We start from the raw sequence: 22,127 nt of genomic DNA, 5'->3' as shown, positions 1-22,127 counted from the left end.
TTTAGCTGGGTCTTAAAGGAGACCAGAGACTCTGCAGCCCTGACCTTTAGCTGGGTCTTAAAGGAGACCAGAGACTCTTCAGCCCTGACCTTTAGCTGGGTCTTAAAGGAGACCAGAGACTCTGCAGCCCTGACCTTTAGCTGGGTCTTAAAGGAGACCAGAGACTCTGCAGCCCTGACCTTTAGCTGGGTCTTAAAGGAGACCAGAGACTCTGCAGCCCTGACCTTTAGCTGGGTCTTAAAGGAGACCAGAGACTCTGCAGCCCTGACCTTTAGCTGGGTCTTAAAGGAGACCAGAGACTCTGCAGCCCTGACCTTTAGCTGGGTCTTAAAGGAGACCAGAGACTCTGCAGCCCTGACCTTTAGCTGGGTCTTAAAGGAGACCAGAGACTCTGCAGCCCTGACCTTTAGCTGGGTCTTAAAGGAGACCAGAGACTCTGCAGCCCTGACCTTTAGCTGGGTCTTAAAGGAGACCAGAGACTCTGCAGCCCTGACCTTTAGCTGGGTCTTAAAGGAGACCAGAGACTCTTCAGCCCTGACCTTTAGCTGGGTCTTAAAGGAGACCAGAGACTCTGTAGCCCTGACCTTTAGCTGGGTCTTAAAGGAGACCAGAGACTCTTCAGCCCTGACCTTTAGCTGGGTCTTAAAGGAGACCAGAGACTCTGCAGCCCTGACCTTTAGCTGGGTCTTAAAGGAGACCAGAGACTCTGCAGCCCTGACCTTTAACTGGGTCTTAAAGGAGACCAGAGACTCTGTAGCCCTGACCTTTAGCTGGGTCTTAAAGGAGACCAGAGACTCTGCAGCCCTGACCTTTAGCTGGGTCTTAAAGGAGACCAGAGACTCTTCAGCCCTGACCTTTAGCTGGGTCTTAAAGGAGACCAGAGACTCTTCAGCCCTGACCTTTAGCTGGGTCTTAAAGGAGACCAGAGACTCTGCAGCCCTGACCTTTAGCTGGGTCTTAATGGAGACCAGAGACTCTGCAGCCCTGACCTTTAGCTGGGTCTTAAAGGAGACCAGAGACTCTGCAGCCCTGACCTTTAGCTGGGTCTTAAAGGAGACCAGAGACTCTGCAGCCCTGACCTTTAGCTGGGTCTTAAAGGAGACCAGAGACTCTGCAACCCTGACCTTTAGCTGGGTCTTAAAGGAGACCAGAGACTCTGCAACCCTGACCTTTAGCTGGGTCTTAAAGGAGACCAGAGACTCTGCAGCCCTGACCTTTAGCTGGGTCTTAAAGGAGACCAGCGACTCTGCAGCCCTGACCTTTAGCTGGGTCTTAAAGGAGACCAGAGACTCTTCAGCCCTGACCTTTAGCTGGGTCTTAAAGGAGACCAGAGACTCTGCAGCCCTGACCTTTAGCTGGGTCTTAAAGGAGACCAGAGACTCTGCAGCCCTGACCTTTAGCTGGGTCTTAAAGGAGACCAGAGACTCTGCAGCCCTGACCTTTAGCTGGGTCTTAAAGGAGACCAGAGACTCTGCAGCCCTGACCTTTAGCTGGGTCTTAAAGGAGACCAGAGACTCTTCAGCCCTGACCTTTAGCTGGGTCTTAAAGGAGACCAGAGACTCTGCAGCCCTGACCTTTAGCTGGGTCTTAAAGGAGACCAGAGACTCTGCAGCCCTGACCTTTAGCTGGGTCTTAAAGGAGACCAGAGACTCTGCAGCCCTGACCTTTAGCTGGGTCTTAAAGGAGACCAGAGACTCTGCAGCCCTGACCTTTAGCTGGGTCTTAAAGGAGACCAGAGACTCTGCAGCCCTGACCTTTAGCTGGGTCTTAAAGGAGACCAGAGACTCTTCAGCCTTGACAGTGACTGGAAGTGTGTTCAATATACATGGCATTATATGTAGGCTATGTTCTATTCTGTTATTCTCAGAACATACAGACTGAAGTAACATATACCATCAACTACATTACACAACATTTAACCAATCATAGGCTACCTACCGATGCTGGGCGGGCTCCCATAGATGACTGGCGGCTCAGGGGGCCTACCACAGTGCAGTGCTGCCAGGGCCAAACCCTTCCATACCACATGCTTACAGCCTGCAGGAAAAAAACACACACACACACACACACACACACACACACACACACACACACACACACACGTTAAACAAATCTGCTCCTCACACACACACATGTTAACACCCAAAAGAAACACATGTTAAATAAATACACACACACACACACACACACACACACACACACACACACACACACACACACACACACACACACACACGTTAAACATACAAACACACGTTAAACACACACAAACATCTTAAACAACATAAAAAACACGTTAAACATACACACATTGAAAACAATGGTTTTGGGGGGGCAGCTGAAAATAGATCAAAGGTCACTAAAGCAGAACATGGTACCTTCAGGCGTTTGGAAAACGCTCCCAAGGATGAACCAGACTTGTGGAGGTCTGCAATGTTTTAAGTATGTATATCCACAGTAAAACAAGTCCTATATCGACATAACCTGAAAGGCCGCTCAACAAGGAAGAAGCCACTGCTCCAAAACCGTCATAAAAAAAGCCAGACTGCGGTTTGAAACTGCACATGGGGACAAAGATCGTACTTTTTGGAGAAATGTCCTCTGGTCTGATGAAACAAAAATAGAACTGTTTGGCCATAATGACCATCGTTATGTTTGGAGGAAAAAAAGGGGGAGGCTTGCAAGCCGAAGAACACCATCCCAACCGTGAAGCACGGGGGTGGCAGCATCATGTTGTGGGGGTGCTTTACTGCAGGAGGGACTGATGCACCTCACAAAATAGATGGCATCATGAAGTAGTAAAATTATGTGGATATACTTAAGCAACATCTCAAGACATCAGTCAGGAAGTTAAAGCTTGGTCGCAAATGGGTCTTTCAAATGGACAATGACCCCAAGCATACTTCCAAAGTTGTGACAAAATGGCTTCAGGACAATGTCAAGGTATTGGAGTGGCCATCACAAAGCCCTGACCTTAATCCTATAGAAAATGTTTGGGCAGAACTGAAAAAGCATGTGTGAGCAAGGAGGCCTACAAACCTGACTCAGTTACACCAGCTCTGTCAGGAGGAATGGGCCAAAATTCACCCAACTTATTGTGGGGAAGCTTGTGGAAGGCAACCCGAAACGTTTGACACAAGTTAAACAATTTAAAGGCAATGCTACCAAATACTGATTGAGTGTATGTACTTCTGACCCACTGGGAATGTGATGAAAGAACTAAAAGCTGAAATAAATCATTCTCTCTACTATTATTCTGACATTTCACATTCTTAAATAAAGTGGTGATCCTAACTGACCAAGGACAGGGAATTTTTACTAGGATTAAATGTCAGGAATTGTGAAAAACTGAGTTTAAATGTATTTGGCTAAGGTGGATGTAAACTTCCTACTTCAACTGTATGTACCCAGTAGGCTATATATGTACCTAGCAGGCTATATATGTACCCAGCAGGCTATATATGTAACCAGTAGGCTATATATGTACCCAGTAGACTATATATGTACCCAGCAGGCTATAAATGTACCCAGTAGGCTATAAATGTACCCAGTAGGCTATATATGTACCCAGTAGACTATATATGTACCCAGCAGGCCATATATGTAACCAGTAGGCTATATATGTACCCAGCAGGCTATATATGTACCCAGCAGGCTATATATGTACCTAGCAGGCTATATATGTACCCAGTAGGCTATATATGTACCCAGTAGGCTATATATGTACCCAGTAGTCTATATATGTACCTAGCAGGCTATATATGTACCTAGCAGACTATATATGTACCCAGTAGGCTATATATGTACCCAGTAGGCTATATATGTACCCAGCAGGCTATATATGTACCTAGCAGACTATATATGTACCCAGTAGGCTATATATGTACCCAGTAGGCTATATATGTACCCAGTAGGCTATATATGCACCCAGTAGCCTATATATGTACCCAGTAGGCTATATATGTACCTAGCAGACTATATATGTACCCAGTAGGCTATATATGCACCCAGTAGCCTATATATGTACCCAGTAGTCTATATATGTACCCAGTAGGCTATATATGTACCCAGTAGGCTATATATGCACCCAGTAGCTTATATATGTACCCAGTAGGCTATATATGTACCTAGCAGACTATATATGCACCCAGTAGCCTATATATGTACGCTCTCGGTAGCCAATGTGAACAAAACCTTTAAACTGACTCTTTTTGGTGCGTAGCAGGCTAACATGTCATGTGATTACAGTACTGACTCTTATTGGTGCGTAGCAGGCTCTGTCGCCCCGCCCCCAGCAGACTGTGGACCCCGGGGACGCTGGCAGGAACCTCCTTCTCCAGAAGAGGACACACTCTCTGGCACACCTGCAGCAGGTGGTCCGGACTGATGTGGCCATACAGCTTCACCTGCACACACACACACACACACACACACACACACACACACACACACACACACACACACACACACACACACACACACACACACACACACACACACACACACACACACACACACACACACACACACACACACACACACACACAAATCAGGTTATGGGTAAAAGCTGACCAGCCATTACAACAGTAAGGTCAGTATGACTACAGTGTTCCCTATTCTCCATATAATTACATTCAGTACAATTACATTCAGTACAATTACATTCAGTACAATTACATTCAGTACAATTACATTCAGTACAAATACATTCAGTACAATTACATTCAGTACAAATACATTCAGTACAATTACATTCAGTACAATTACATTCAGTACAAATACATTCAGTACAATTACATTCAGTACAATTACATTCAGTACAAATACATTCAGTACAAATACATTCAGTACAAATACATATGTAGATGTTGTACACAGCAAAGACATCTTCTTAAAATGCCTGGCCTACTTTTCAGACGGCACACACACACCGTGCAGCTCTACTGCCCAATTAGACACACACACACACACACACCGTGCCGCTCTGCTGCCCAATTAGACACACACACACACACACACACACACACACACACACACACCGAGACGCTCTGCCGCCCAATTAGACACACACACACACTGAGCCGCTCTGCTGCCCAATTAGACACACACACACACACACACACACACACACACACACACACACACACACACACACACACACACACACACACACACACACACACACACACACACACACACACACACACACACACACACACACACACCGAGCCGCTCTGCCGCCCAATTAGACACACACACACACTGAGCCGCTCTGCTGCCCAATTAGACACACACACACACACACACACACACACTGAGCCGCTCTGCTGCCCAATTAGACACACACACACACACACACACACACACACACACACACACACACACACACACACACACACACACACACACACACACACCGAGCCGCTCTGCTGCCAACACACACACACACACACACACACACACACACCGAGCCGCTCTGCTGCCCAATTAGACACACACACACACACACACACACACCGAGCCGCTCTGCTGCCCAATAACACACACACACACCGAGCCGCTCTGCTGCCCAATTAGACACACACACACCGAGCCGCTCTGCTGCCCAATTAGACACACACACACACACACACACACACACCGAGCCACTCTGCTGCCCAATTACACACACACACACCGAGCCGCTCTGCCGCCCAATTAGACACACACACACACTGAGCCGCTCCGCTGCCCAATTAGACACACACACACACACACACACACACACACACACACACACACACACACACACACACACACACACCGAGCCGCTCTGCTGCCCAATTAAACACACACACACACCGAGCCACTCTGCTGCCCAATTAAACACACACACACACACCGAGCCACTCTGCTGCCCAATTAAACACACACACACACACACCGAGCCACTCTGCTGCCCAATTAGACACACACACACCGAGCCGCTCTGCTGCCCAATTAAACACACACACACACCGAGCCACTCTGCTGCCCAATTAAACACACACACACACACACCGAGCCGCTCTGCTGCCCAATTAGACACACACACACCAAGCCGCTCTGCTGCCCAATTAGACACACACACACACACCGAGCCGCTCTGCTGCCCAATTAGAAAGACACACACACCGAGCCGCTCTGCTGCCCAATTAAACACACACACACACACACCGAGCCACTCTGCTGCCCAATTAAACACACACACACACACACCGAGCCGCTCTGCTGCCCAATTAGACACACACACACCGAGCCGCTCTGCTGCCCAAGTAGACACACTCCCTCTCCGTCCGTCTCCCTCTCCTCTGTTATCTGTACATTCTGCACCAGCACTCCACTGTGCGCACACACACACACCAATTAATGAACCTTTAATTGCCTTTAACATTATCTCATTGGTCTGCAGACGTGATCCGTTTAATAAGAACACACTCATTAATAAAACTATAAGTGAAAATACTCGCCGTGTGGCAGAGGAATGCATAGAGCATGTGTGTATGTGTGTATGGTAGCTAATAAAACCATCATTATCATCATCATCATCACTAATATAATAATGATAATGTTGTTAAGATGGCGCCGAAGAACATGGCTGACATTTTACATTCTCCCAACCAATTGTGCTATTTTGTTATTGCATTTTGTGTAACTTATTTTTTACTTATTTTTGTACATAATGTTGCTGCTAACGTCTCTTATGACCGGAAATAAACTTACGGACATCAGAAAAGCGATTACTCACTGCGGACCGGAAGAAAGTTTTTCCATTAACGAGTCCGATGAGAAGGATATCCTGCATTCACTGGAACAGGCCCAGATCCACGCCTTTTGCGCGAAGAAAAGACGGCGGAAAAGAGGCCTCAGATCGGCCTCCTGAGAATCCGTAAGGCGAGAGAGAAAACTCCCATTGCCTTCCATTCTTCTTGCTAACGTGCAATCATTGGACAATAAAATTGATGACCTACGATTTAAAATTATCCAACGGGACATTAAAAACTGTAACATCTTATGTTTCACCGAGAAGTGGCTGAACAAAGATACGGACAATATAGAGCTAGCGGGATTTTCCATGCACCGGCAGAACAGAGACGCTACCTCTGGTAAGACGAGGGGTGGGGGTGTGTGTCTATTTGTCAATAACAGCTGGTGCGTGATATCTAAGGGAGTCTCGAGGTATTGCTCACCTGAGGTAGAGTACCTTATGATAAGCTGCAGACCACACTATCTACCAAGAGAGTTCTCATCTGTATTATTCGTAGCCGTCTTTATACCACCACAAAACGATGCTGGTACTAAGACCGCACTCAACCAGCTGTATAAGGCCATAAACAAACAAGAAAACGCTCATCCAGAAGCGGCGCTCCTAGTGGCCGGGGACTTTAATGCAGGCAAACTGTAATCAGTTTTACCAGCATGTCACATGTGCAACCAGGGGGAAAAACATCTTAGACCTCCTCTACACGAGATGCATACAAAGCTCTCCCCTGCTCTCCATTTGACAAATCTGACCATAATTATATCCTCCTGATTCCTGCTTACAAGCAAAAACTAAAGCAGGAAGTACCAGTGACTCGCTCAATACGGAAGTGGTCAGATGGCGCGGATGCTATGCTACAGGACTGTTTTGCTAGCACAGACTGGAATATGTTCCGGGATTCATCCAACGGCATTGAGGAGCACACCACATCAGTCATCGGCTTAATCAATAAGTGCATCGATGATGTCGTCCCCACAGTGACTGTACGTACATACCCCGACCAGAAGCCATGGATTACAGGCAACATCCACATCGAGCTAAATGCTAGAGCTGCCGCTTTCAAGGAGCGGGACACTAATCCGGACGCTTATAAGAAATCCCGCTATGCCCTCAGACGAACCATCAAACAGGCAAAGCATCAATACAGGATTAAGATTGAATCCTTCTACACTGGCTCTGATGCTTGTCGGATGTGGCAGGACTTGAAAACTATTATGGACTACAAAGGGAAACCCAGACGCGAGCTGCCCAGTGACGCGAGCCTACCAGACGAGCTAAATGCCTTTTATGCTCACTTCGAGGCAAGCAACACTGAAGCATGCACGAGACATGTACTCATGTCATGTACTCAAAGCATGCGCAGACCAACTGTCAAGTGTCTTCACTGACATTTTCAACCTCTCCCTGACCGAGTCTGTAATACCTACATGTTTCAAGCAGACCACCATAGTCCTTATGCCCAAGAAAGCGAAGGTAACCTGCCTAAATGATTACCGCCCCGTGGCACTCACATCGGTAGCCATGCAACTGGATCCTGGACTTCCTGACAGGCCGCCCCCAGGTGGTAAGAGTAGGCAACAACACTTCTGCCACGCTGATCCTTAAAACTGGGGCCCCTCAGTTGTGTGTACTTAGTCCCCTCCTGTATTCCCTGCTCACCCACGACTGCGTGGCCAAACACGATTCCAACACCATCACTAAGTTTGCTGAAGACACAATAGTGGAAGGCCTGATCACCGACAACGATGAAACGGCCAATAGGGAGGAGGTCAGAGAACTGGCAGTGTGGTGCCAGGACAACAACCTCCCCCTCAATGTGAGCAAGACAAAGGAGCTGATCGTGGACAACAGGAAAATGAGGGCTGAACAGGCCCCCATTAACATCGACAGGGCTGTAGTGGAGCACCATCGAGAGCATCCTGAACGGTTGCATCACCGCCTGGTATGGCAACTGCTCGGCATCTGACCGTAAGGCGCTACAGAGGATAGTGCGAACAGCTCAGTATATCACTGGGGCTAAGCTTCCTGCCATCCAGGACCTATATAATAGGCGGTGTCAGAGGAAAGACCATAAAATTGTCAGAGACTCCAGTCACCCAAGTTGACCCCTCCCCCCCGCCCCCACCTACATGTACAGATTACCTCAACTAGCCTGTACCACTGCACATTGACTCGGTGCCGGTGTCCCCTGTATATAGACTCGTTATTGTTATTCTTATTGTGTTACTTTTTATTATTACTTTTTATTTTAATCTACTTGGTAAATATTTTCTTAACTCTTCTTGAACTGCACTGTTGGTTAAGGGCTTGTAAGTAAGCATGTAAGCATGTTATGTGACAAATAAAGTTTGATTTGATTTGATTTAATATCACTATCGTCATCATTATCACTAACATCACTATCATCATCATTATCACTAATATCACTATCATCATTATTATCACTAATATCACTATCATCATTATTATCACTATCATCACTAGTATCACTAGTATCACTATCATAATTATTATCACAAACATCATTATTATCACTAATATCACTATCATCATCATTATCACTAACACCACTATCATCATCATTATCACTAATATCACTATTATCATTATTAGCACTACCATCAGTATCATCACTAATATCACTATCACCATCATTATCACTAACATCATCATTATTATCACTAACATCACTATCATAATTAGTATCACTAATATTATTATCATTAGTATCACTAATATCACTGTCATCATCATTATCACTAACATTACTAGCATCATTATTATCACTAACATCACTATCATCATAATTATAACTAATATCACTATCATCATCATTATCACTAACATCACTAACATAATCAGTATCACTAATATCACTATCATCATCATTAATATCACTATTATCATCATCATCATTATTATCACTAACATCAGTATCACTAACATCACTAGTATCATCATTATCACTAATATCACTATCATCATTATCATCACTAATATCACTATCATCATCATTATCACTAACATCACTAGTATCATCATTATCACTAATATCACTATCATCATCATTATCACTAACATCAATATTATCAGTATCACTGTCATCATCATTATCACTAATATCCCTATCATTATCACTAATATCACTATCATTATCACTAACACCACTATCATCATCATTATCACTAATATCACTATTATCATTATTAGCACTACCATCATTATCATCACTAATATCACTATCATCATTATCACTAACATCATCAGTATGATCACTATCATCATTAGTATCACTAATATCACTGTCATTATCACTAACATTAATATCATCATTATTATCACTAATATCACTATCATCATAATTATAACTAATATCACTATCATCATCATTATCACTAACATCACTATCATAATCATTATCACTATCATCATTATCATCGACACTATCACTAACATAATCAGTATCGCTAATATCACTATCATCATTATTATCACTAATATCACTATCAGCATCATTAATATCACTATTATCATCATCATTATTATTATCACTAATAGCATTATTAGTATCATCATTATCAGTATTATCATGAATAGCATTATTATTGTCATCATTATTATCACTAATATCACTATCATCATTATTATTATCACTAATCTCACTACCATAACTATTAGTATCACTAATCTCACTATCATCATCATTATCACTAATATCACGGTTATCATCATTATTATCACTTATGTCACTATCATTATCGTCAGTAATAGCAAAATCATCATTAATATTATCACTAATATCACTATCATCATTATTATCACTAACAGCAATATCAGCATTATCACTAATATCACTATCATCATTAGTATTGTTATTATCACTTATATCACTATCATCATCATTATTCACTATCGTCATCAATATCACTAATATCACTATCATCATTATTAGTATTACTAATATCACCATAATCATTATTATTATCACTAATATCACCATCATTATTATTATCACTAATATCACTATCATCATTAGCATCACAAATACCACTGTCATCATTAGAATCACTAATATCACATAATTATCACTAATAGCACTATCATTATCACTAATATCACCATAATCATTACTATTATCACTATCATCATTCTCACTAATATCACCATCATCTCTACATTACTATTGTTGTCATCATGGATCATGGTTCATAATGACAAAATACATCTATTAGAGTGAGAAAACGTTGACCATCATAATAATATCATCATAATAATTACCATAATTGTTGTTATTAATATATAAATTATTGTTATTGTTATAAATATATGATCTGTTCTATGTGTTATAGATCTGTCATTCTCATTAAAAGCAAGTCTATGAAGAGGTTGCTCTGTTCTATGTGTTATAGATCTGTCATTCTTATTAAAAGCAAGTCTATGAAGAGGTTGATCTGTTCTATGTGTTATAGATCTGCCATTCTCATTAAAAGCCAGTCTATGAAGAGGTTGATCTGTTCTATGTGTTATAGATCTGCCATTCTCATTAAAAGCCAGTCTAACAAGAGGTAGATCTGTTCTATGTGTTATAGATCTGTCATTCTTATTAAAAGCAAGTCTATGAAGAGGTTGATCTGTTCTATGTGTTATAGATCTGCCATTCTCATTAAAAGCCAGTCTATGAAGAGGTTGATCTGTTCTATGTGTTATAGATCTGCCATTCTCATTAAAAGCCAGTCTAACAAGAGGTAGATCTGTTCTATGTGTTATAGATCTGTCATTCTTATTAAAAGCAAGTCTATGAAGAGGTTGATCTGTTCTATGTGTTATAGATCTGCCATTCTCATTAAAAGCCAGTCTAACAAGAGGTAGATCTGTTCTATGTGTTATAGATCTGTCATTCTCATTAAAAGCCAGTCTATGAAGAGGTTGATCTGTTCTATGTGCTCTATTTCTATGATTCCTGTTATTAAGTTAAATTTTTAGTCAATTATTTTAGGTTGTGTACACCAGCTTCAGACAGCTGAAAATACAATATTTTGGTTTATGGAAAATATATTTCATAGCGGTTTAGATGGTACAATGATTCTCTACATTATACTCGCTTGTTTTGTCACATAAACTGAAATTAGGCAAACTATTAGAATTTTAGCAACCAGGAAATGGCGGAGCGATTTCTGCATAGTTCACCTTTAAGAACATGTCGCATCTTAAGATGAAGCAGTGAAGGACTGAGACAGTAGGCCCGGCCAGCCGCATCACAACCCCCGCTCACTGGCGGAGGGAGAAATGGCAGAGCAAGGAGAGGAGAGGAGGAGGGGGAAGTAGACAGATACACTGTCAATATTGTTGTTCTATAAATGTATAGATTTAGTTTTAGTCGAGTCTGCAAAAGATCATGATGACTGTAGGCTACAGATGATGTAAAAAAATATTTTATAAAAACATTGTCATGGAAAATAGGATTTAAAAAAGATTAAGGTTATGATAATTTGCCAGAAATATAAAAGTTTTAAAAATATCTAAACGCTTGATCTCAAAACTCTAAAATATGTATTATATTGACATTGCATGATGTTATTCATGCAGTGCGCAATAGCATTATGTAAAATCACCATGTAATTGACCTAATTAGTCGATTAATTAATAAAGCCATAATAATTAGATTTAAGCTCAATATTACCACATGTCACCCCTGTCTCCCCCTCTCCTTCAGTCCTGAGATAACACACACTCCTCTCTCTCCCCCTCCTGCCACTCTCCTTCTGATAAAACTCTCTTTAAAAGGACATTTTTATTTTCCAGTGCTTTCTGATATGACTGTTTATATTCTCCTAAAAGCAGTGTTTTGCCTCGTCCCGCTGCTTGTGTGTTTTAGCCACACACACACACACACACCAAGGCTCTCTCTCTACAGCAGGAGCTGGGCGCCTTCATCTCGTGCAAGCTGTGGCGCAGGAGTCCCTCCCCCGCGCGATCCAACGCCACAACACTCATGACGTACCAACATTTCACACACATTTTCTCTACTATTTAAATGTTTTGGACATGCCTGTCACCAAACTCTCAACCCAGGGTCCCCGATGGACCAGGACAACACTCATTGCCTCCTCTGGGCCGGGTTAGTTTCAGCTTTTCTCGGTACAATCCTTTTGACTTTTTTTTTTCCTGATTTAAAAATTGCGGGAAATTCAATTTTTATTTTGCTCTCTCTAAAAAACTTTTTCTCAGTTATAGAGGAGCCTTACCAAATCTTCGTATCTCCCTGGGTGCTCCTTCCCCGTCCAGTCCCGTCGTGTGGGCAGTAGCTACAGGAAATGCACAGTTCAGTTCCGATCACTAACACTATCAACTCGTCTATTTGTGTTTTTAAACATTAAATGAGAAATCTGCTTAAAATCAACATGAGAAAGTGCAGAGAGAGCAGCTTGATGCGAGGCGAGCATAGATACACGACTCACCTCCTTCTCCTCCACCTCCCGAATCAACGTCTGGAAATAGATTTAAAAACTCAAAATCACACACCGAGACAAACCTGGGAATATAATAAATAATCCTAAAATACCATCGGACCCACCTCTGCTGCGTTCTGGCACGGTCCAGACTGTAGAAAGCGGGCGATTAGGAAGTAGAGTTCTGTAGGGGCGAGAGAGAGGACGGAGCGGGTTAGCTACAGGGGAGGGCGCCGGAGCGACTGGAGAGAATTATAACATCTATATGTCACATATTCAGCTCACTCTACTCACCAGAATTCAGCTGGGCGACCAGTTTACTGTCTGAATCCATTTTCGATTTGTTTTTAGGGGGCTGAGGGAGTCTGCCCTATAGCTGTCACTGTTTACCCCGCAGGAAAACACTTCCTCCATTCAGGACCGTACCACCGCTAAACAGCCAGGCCCGGCCACCATACAAACCCCTCCGCGCTTCCGTCAAATAGGCCCTCCGACGGGCTCAACCCTCCACGACACATCGCATCGATAACACCTCAATAACTGCTGTGAGAGTCACTCGAAGGTTTGTATAACACATCGGGGCGATAACGACACGGTGAAAGTAGTTGTAAATGGTCGTCCCTCCGCCACCCCTCCTCCCTGTAACAGCGCAAGCCTCTGCGCAGGAAGAGCAAGTAGTGCAGGCTGCTGTAGACACGGGACGTGGAAGGGAGGCAGCAGCAACACTGGAGCGGAGAGACCAGCGTGTCACAGAAAATGGTTGTTACATTGTAACGACATGACCACTGGTTCGATACACTCATGTTTTACACTCTTATTTACAGTGGGGGGGGGGGGTTTTGGTTTACAAACGGTTTACAAAGTAACCGTTACGCGTAGCTGTTTATGAAGATTATGATCGTATAAAATGTCGTCAGATCAAGTTAGCGAGACGTATCTCACAAACAGTGCATTGGAGAGACTATTGTTGTGATTATCGTGCTGTTGTAACATTTTCCACGTCGTTTTGTTTGTTATTCGGTCGTCATTGCTGTGGGTTTATGGTGGTGTCGTTATTGTGTAACTAACAACGTGTCTGAAACAACACACCCACTCCCGGAGCCGTTGGGTTTTTCCTCCATTTGTCTCCGCTGCGTGTGTCTACTCAGCCCCGCTCCCAGCAGTAAAATGGGGGAAGGGGTTGAGGAGGGGAATGTACCCTAATGAATGAAACCAAAACCTCGTGAGTTACATGAATCCACGTCGAATGGCAGACGGATCTTGAACACATACATTTATAGAAACATACCGTTTAAATTAGTTGTTGTTGTATAGGTTATGTTGTCTTTACGCCCGATTTAAAAGTAGCGAGGGTCGTCAAAAATGGCTAAATAGTTTTAAAAACAATTAAAATAAATACACCATGAAGATACTCCAAACTTTTTGAATTTTTAAAATCCATCAGATATTTACTGAATAATAGTGCCATTTTACTGGCATGGACAAATACTGAATGAGTTCAGGGATTTGGGTGGGAATGCATGTATTGAATTTATTGTAAAATGTCACATTTTCTATTCTAATTGACTCATATATATATATACATTTTATAATGGTATCAGGTATTTTTTATAGTATTCAAATAAAATGATATGTGCTTAATTTACATAAATACAATGGCTGTATTTGCATATATGAACATAGAGAGTGGAATCGAGCTACAACCACCCAAAACATTGCTCTGTCTTGGCCTACCTGCACTCACCTGCGCTGTCTAGACTTCCTCATTAATTACTGTTGTCACATTCTGTCGCATAATTTAACAAGTGTGCCAATAGCAGTATAACGGGGGGGGTCAAATGAAAGCAATCAACCCAGCGAGAGTTGAGTGAGGGGGATTTTGCACCCCTCAAACACAGAAAATAGATGGCTAAAAAATGAGACCCTTAGATGGGAATAAAATGAGGTAGAGTAACAGCCTGTATCTCACTGGGTGTTTGTAGGGTTGTTATCATTCCCGAACCCCCGCTAGTGTTGTGTGACGGTCTTGTAGTGACATTATTCAGACTAAAAGCAGCAGCCATGTTAGTAATGCAGCGTTTGGTGTCATTGCATGGTTGCGTTTAGACAGAACTGAAACAGAAACCAATTCAGGCAACTAAACAACAAGTACTGTGCTTTACAACTCCAAGTTTATCTGACATTCAACTTTTTCAGTTCGTCCAGATTTTTTTTCTTTCCCACAGTGAAATAAGAAACCTGGCTTGCGTCATTGGCGACATCAAGGGTGGCCTTTCCACTTCCCCTAGATGTACATACGCTACATAATCAAGTTATCTGAAACTCCACAAAGCTATACATGACATACATTCCCCCCAAAAAATATTTCCCGTTTTTCAGCGAGAACCACAGGTCCATAATTGGCTAATCAGCGTGACATGTATTTACATTTTACATAAACAAACTGAAACAAAGCATTGGAATGTGTTCCCCAGTACTATTAGCCTGTAGGTGCAGCTCTAGCAGAAAGAGCTGAGCAGGGCCCAGATCTGTTTCAGGACCACAAGGGCTTGATGCTGGCTTTCACCTGTCTGGCCCAGATCTGTTTCAGGACCACAACGGCTTGATGCTGGCTTTCACCTGTCTGGCCCAGATCTGTTTCAGGACCACAACGGCTTGATGCTGGCTTTCACCTGTCTGGCCCAGATCTGTTTCAGGACCACAACGGCTTGATGCTGGCTTTCACCTGTCTGGCCCAGATCTGTTTCAGGACCACAACGGCTTGATGCTGGCTTTCACCTGTCTGGCCCAGATCTGTTTCAGGACCACAAGGGCTTGATGCTGGCTTTCACCTGTCTGGCCCAGATCTTTGAGCCTTTGAGACTGACATTCTAATCATTATAGACTACAGAAGTAGTTATATAGTATAGTAGAATGATTGATTTTAAATCATCTATTTTTAAATGGTTATTGTGTAATTCTTCAATAATAGTATAACTCTCCAATAAGAGGATAGAGGGTTGGAGGGGGTAAGAGGATAGAGGGTTGGAGGGGGTAAAAGGGATGGAGGGGGTAAGAGGATAGAGGGATGGAGGGGGTAAGGGGATGGAGGGGGTAAGGGGATAGAGGGATGGAGGGGGTAAGAGGATAGAGGGATGGAGGGGGTAAGGGGATAGAGGGATGGAGGGGGTAAGGGGATAGAGGGATGGAGGGGGTAAGAGGGATGGAAGGGGTAAGAGGGATGGAGGGGGTAAGAGGATAGAGGGTTGGAGGGGGTAAGAGGATAGAGGGATGGAGGGGGTAAGAGGATAGAGGGATGGAGGGGGTAAGAGGATAGAGGGATGGAGGGGGTAAGAGGATAGAGGGATGGAAGGGGTAAGAGGGATGGAGGGGGTAACAGGGATGGAGGGGGTAGAGGACAGAGGGATGGAGGGGGTAAGAGGATAGAGGGATGGAGGGGGTAAGAGGACAGAGGGGGTAAGAGGATAGAGGGATGGAAGGGGTAAGAGGATAGAGGGGGTAAGAGGACAGAGGGGGTAAGAGGATAGAGGGATGGAAGGGGTAAGAGGGATGGAGGGGGTAAGAGGATAGAGGGATGGAGGGGGTAAGGGGATAGAGGGATGGAGGGGGTAAGAGGATAGAGGGATGGAGGGGGTAAGGGGATAGAGGGATGGAGGGGGTAAGAGGATAGAGGGATGGAGGGGGTAAGAGGATAGAGGGATGGAGGGGGTAAGGGGATGGTAAGGGGATGGAGGGGGTAAGGGGACAGAGGGATGGAGGGATAGATAGAGTGTATAGGGATAAATAGGGAGAGAATTGGTGAGAGGAATTGATGCTCACCTACCAAGTTAGTTAACTTCACTACCATCATATTGACATGAAGTCACCAACTATAACATGCAGTTAGTTAGATCTGTGTGTTTCATTAGGGTGCATCCAGCCGTCACCCTGACCTCTGCCCTCTGCCAGTAGCTGTGTAAGCGTGTCTCGACCACCTGGTGGCAGCCTCATCTGTCCTCCTGACCTCTCAGCACTAGACAATGGTTACAGATCAACCAATCAGACACCAGGGGCAGATCTCTGGACTTTGCATCATAAATCACTACTCAATATTATTTGTAGATCAGTCAGTCACAATTTACCCACTATGCATCACGGTTTTGATGCTCTCGAACACTGATATTTTCTCTGCAGATAGGTCTACCACTGGTGATGTCATCAGTGAAGTCATCACTAGATACTGGTAATGATGTCATCACTAGATACTGGTAATGATGTCACCTGTGAAGTCATAACTAGATACTGGCAATTATGTCATTACTAGATAATGGTAATGATGTCACCTGTGAAGTCATCACTAGATACTGGTAATGATATCACCTGTGAAGACCTCACTAGATACTGGTAATGATGTCACCACTAGATACTGGTAATGATGTCACCACTAGATACTGGTAATGCTGTCACCAGTGAAGTCATCACTAGATACTGGTAATGATATCACCAGTGAAGTCATCACTAGATACTGGTAATGATATCACCAGTGAAGTCATCACTAGATACTGGTAATGATGTCATCACTAGATACTGGTAATGATGTCACCACTAGATACTGGTAATGATGTCACCTGTGAAGTCATCACTAGACACTGGTACTGATGTCACCAGTGAAGTCATCATTAGATACTGGTAATGATGTCACCAGTGAAGTCATCACTAGATACTGGTAATTATGTGCCAGTGAAGTCACCACTAGATACTGGTAATGATGTCACCGCTAGATACTGGTAATGATGTCACCAGTGAAGTCATCACTAGATACTGGTAATGATATCACCAGTGAAGTCATCACTAGATACTGGTAATGATGTCATCACTAGATCATGGTACTGATGTCATCATTAGATAATGGTAATGATGTCACCAGTGAAGTCATCACTAGATACTGGTAATGATGTCACCAGTGAAGTCATCACTAGATACTGGTAATGATGTCACCAGTGAAGTCATCACTAGATACTGGTAATGATGTCACCAGTGAAGTCATCACTAGATACTGGTAATGATGTCATCACTAGATAATGGTAATGATGTCACCAGTGAAGTCATCACTAGATACTGGTACTGATGTCACCAGTGAAGTCATCATTAGATACTGGTAATGATGTCACCAGTGAAGTCATCACTAGATACTGGTAATGATGTCACCAGTGAAGTCATCACTAGATAAGGGTAATGATGTCACCAGTAAAGTCATCACTAGATAAGGGTAATGATGTCATTACTAGATACTGGCAATGATGTCACCAGTGAAGTCACCACTAGATACTGGTAATGATGTCACCAGTGAAGTCATCACTAGATACTGGTACTGATGTCACCAGTGAAGTCATCACTAGATACTGGTAATGATGTCATCATTAGATACTGATAATGATGTCACCAGTGAAGTCATCACTAGGTACTGGTAATGATGTCATTACTAGATACTGGTAATGATGTCATCACGAGATACTGGTAATGATGTCAACACTAGATACTGGTAATGATGTCACCAGTAAAGTCATCACTAGATACTGGTAATGAAGTCATCACTAGATAAGGGTAATGATGTCACCAGTGAAGTCATCACTAGATACTGGTAATGATGTCAACACTAGATACTGGTAATGATGTCATCACGAGATACTGGTAATGAAGTCATCACTAGATAAGGGTAATGATGTCACCAGTGAAGTCATCACTAGATACTGGTAATGATGTCAACACTAGATACTGGTAATGATGTCATCACGAGATACTGGTAATGATGTCAACACTAGATACTGGTAATGATGTCACCAGTAAAGTCATCACTAGATACTGGTAATGAAGTCATCACTAGATAAGGGTAATGATGTCACCAGTGAAGTCATCACTAGATAAGGGTAATGATGTCACCAGTGAAGTCATCACTAGATACTGGTAATGATGTCATTACTGGATACTGGTAATGATGTCACCAGTGAAGTCATCACTAGATACTGGTAATTATGTGCCAGTGAAGTCACCACTAGATACTGGTAATGATGTCACCGCTAGATACTGGTAATGATGTCACCAGTGAAGTCATCACTAGATACTGGTAATGATGTCATCATTAGATACTGGTAATGATGTCACCAGTGAAGTTATCACTAGATACTGGTACGGATGTCACCAGTGAAGTCATCACTAGATACTGGTAATGATGTCAACACTAGATACTGGTAATGATGTCATCACGAGATACTGGTAATGATGTCAACACTAGATACTGGTAATGATGTCACCAGTAAAGTCATCACTAGATACTGGTAATGAAGTCATTACTAGATACTGGTAATGATGTCACCAGTAAAGTCATCACTAGATACTGGTAATGATGTCAACACTAGATACTGGTAATGATGTCATCACGAGATACTGGTAATGATGTCAACACTAGATACTGGTAATGATGTCACCATTAAAGTCATCACTAGATACTGGTAATGAAGTCATTACTAGATACTGGTAATGATGTCACCAGTAAAGTCATCACTAGATAAGGGTAATGATGTCACCAGTGAAGTCATCACTAGATAAGGGTAATGATGTCACCAGTGAAGTCATCACTAGATAAGGGTAATGCTGTCACCAGTGAAGTCATCACTAGATGTAAATGTCATCACTAGATACTGGTAATGATGTCATCACTAGATACTGGTAATGATGTCATCACTAGATACTGGTAATGATGTCACCAGTGAAGTCATCACTAGATACTGGTAATGATGTCATCACTAGATACTGGTAATGATGTCATCACTAGATACTGGTAATGATGTCACCAGTAAAGTCATCACTAGATACTGGTAATGATGTCACCAGTAAAGTCATCACTAGATACTGGTAATGATGTCATCACTAGATACTGGTAATGATGTCACCAGTAAAGTCATCACTAGATACTGGTAATGATGTCACCAGTGAAGTCATCACTAGATACTGGTAATGATGTCACCAGTGAAGTCATCACTAGATACTGGTAATGATGTCATCACTAGATAATGGTAATGATGTCACCAGTGAAGTCATCACTAGATACTGGTACTGATGTCACCAGTGAAGTCATCATTAGATACCGGTAATGATGTCACCAGTGAAGTCATCACTAGATACTAGTAATGATGTCAACACTAGATACTGGTAATGATGTCACCAGTAAAGTCATCACTAGATAAGGTACTGATGTCATCATTAGATAATGGTAATGATGTCACCAGTGAAGTCATCACTAGATACTGGTAATGATGTCACCAGTGAAGTCATCACTAGATACTGGTAATGATATCACCTGTGAAGACCTCACTAGATACTGGTAATGATGTCACCACTAGATACTGGTAATGATGTCACCACTAGATACTGGTAATGCTGTCACCAGTGAAGTCATCACTAGATACTGGTAATGATATCACCAGTGAAGTCATCACTAGATACTGGTAATGATATCACCAGTGAAGTCATCACTAGATACTGGTAATGATGTCATCACTAGATACTGGTAATGATGTCACCACTAGATACTGGTAATGATGTCACCTGTGAAGTCATCACTAGACACTGGTACTGATGTCACCAGTGAAGTCATCATTAGATACTGGTAATGATGTCACCAGTGAAGTCATCACTAGATACTGGTAATTATGTGCCAGTGAAGTCACCACTAGATACTGGTAATGATGTCACCGCTAGATACTGGTAATGATGTCACCAGTGAAGTCATCACTAGATACTGGTAATGATATCACCAGTGAAGTCATCACTAGATACTGGTAATGATGTCATCACTAGATCATGGTACTGATGTCATCATTAGATAATGGTAATGATGTCACCAGTGAAGTCATCACTAGATACTGGTAATGATGTCACCAGTGAAGTCATCACTAGATACTGGTAATGATGTCACCAGTGAAGTCATCACTAGATACTGGTAATGATGTCACCAGTGAAGTCATCACTAGATACTGGTAATGATGTCATCACTAGATAATGGTAATGATGTCACCAGTGAAGTCATCACTAGATACTGGTACTGATGTCACCAGTGAAGTCATCATTAGATACCGGTAATGATGTCACCAGTGAAGTCATCACTAGATACTAGTAATGATGTCAACACTAGATACTGGTAATGATGTCATCACTAGATAATGGTAATGATGTCACCAGTGAAGTCATCACTAGATACTGGTACTGATGTCACCAGTGAAGTCATCATTAGATACCGGTAATGATGTCACCAGTAAAGTCATCACTAGATAAGGTACTGATGTCATCATTAGATAATGGTAATGATGTCACCAGTAAAGTCATCACTAGATACTGGTAATGATGTCACCAGTGAAGTCATCACTAGATAAGGGTAATGATGTCACCAGTAAAGTCATCACTAGATAAGGGTAATGATGTCATTACTAGATACTGGCAATGATGTCACCAGTGAAGTCACCACTAGATACTGGTAATGATGTCACCAGTGAAGTCATCACTAGATACTGGTACTGATGTCACCAGTGAAGTCATCACTAGATACTGGTAATGATGTCATCATTAGATACTGATAATGATGTCACCAGTGAAGTCATCACTAGGTACTGGTAATGATGTCATTACTAGATACTGGTAATGATGTCACCAGTGAAGTCATCACTAGATACTGTTAATGATGTCATTACTAGATACTGGTAATGATGTCACCAGTAAAGTCATCACTAGATACTGGTAATGATGTCAACACTAGATACTGGTAATGATGTCATCACGAGATACTGGTAATGATGTCAACACTAGATACTGGTAATGATGTCACCAGTAAAGTCATCACTAGATACTGGTAATGAAGTCATCAC

At 42.6% G+C, this 22,127-nt stretch overlaps 1 protein-coding gene across 2 annotated transcripts in view; it reads right to left on the bottom strand.

The window, feature by feature from the left end:
* The window catches only part of LOC139555909 (PH-interacting protein-like), a 142,184-nt gene extending 125,928 nt beyond the window's left edge, over positions 1 to 16,256 (bottom strand). For both annotated transcript variants that reach the window (XM_071369272.1, XM_071369273.1), the window contains exons 1-6: positions 13,525 to 16,256; positions 13,356 to 13,414; positions 13,240 to 13,269; positions 13,027 to 13,086; positions 4,256 to 4,406; positions 1,939 to 2,037 (exon numbers count right to left, since the gene is read on the bottom strand). In XM_071369272.1, coding sequence (XP_071225373.1) covers positions 1,939 to 2,037; positions 4,256 to 4,406; positions 13,027 to 13,086; positions 13,240 to 13,269; positions 13,356 to 13,414; positions 13,525 to 13,564 — 439 coding nt within the window. In that variant the 5' untranslated portion in view covers positions 13,565 to 16,256. The remainder of the gene's footprint in view (positions 1 to 1,938; positions 2,038 to 4,255; positions 4,407 to 13,026; positions 13,087 to 13,239; positions 13,270 to 13,355; positions 13,415 to 13,524) is intronic.
* Positions 16,257 to 22,127: the final 5,871 nt, after the last annotated feature.

The sequence above is a fragment of the Salvelinus alpinus genome, chromosome 27, assembly GCF_045679555.1.
Source record: "Salvelinus alpinus chromosome 27, SLU_Salpinus.1, whole genome shotgun sequence".
In the NCBI taxonomy this organism is placed as follows: domain Eukaryota; kingdom Metazoa; phylum Chordata; class Actinopteri; order Salmoniformes; family Salmonidae; genus Salvelinus; species Salvelinus alpinus.
Note: the sequence above shows the minus strand (reverse complement) of the source record. Positions and strands in the feature narration are given on the sequence as shown.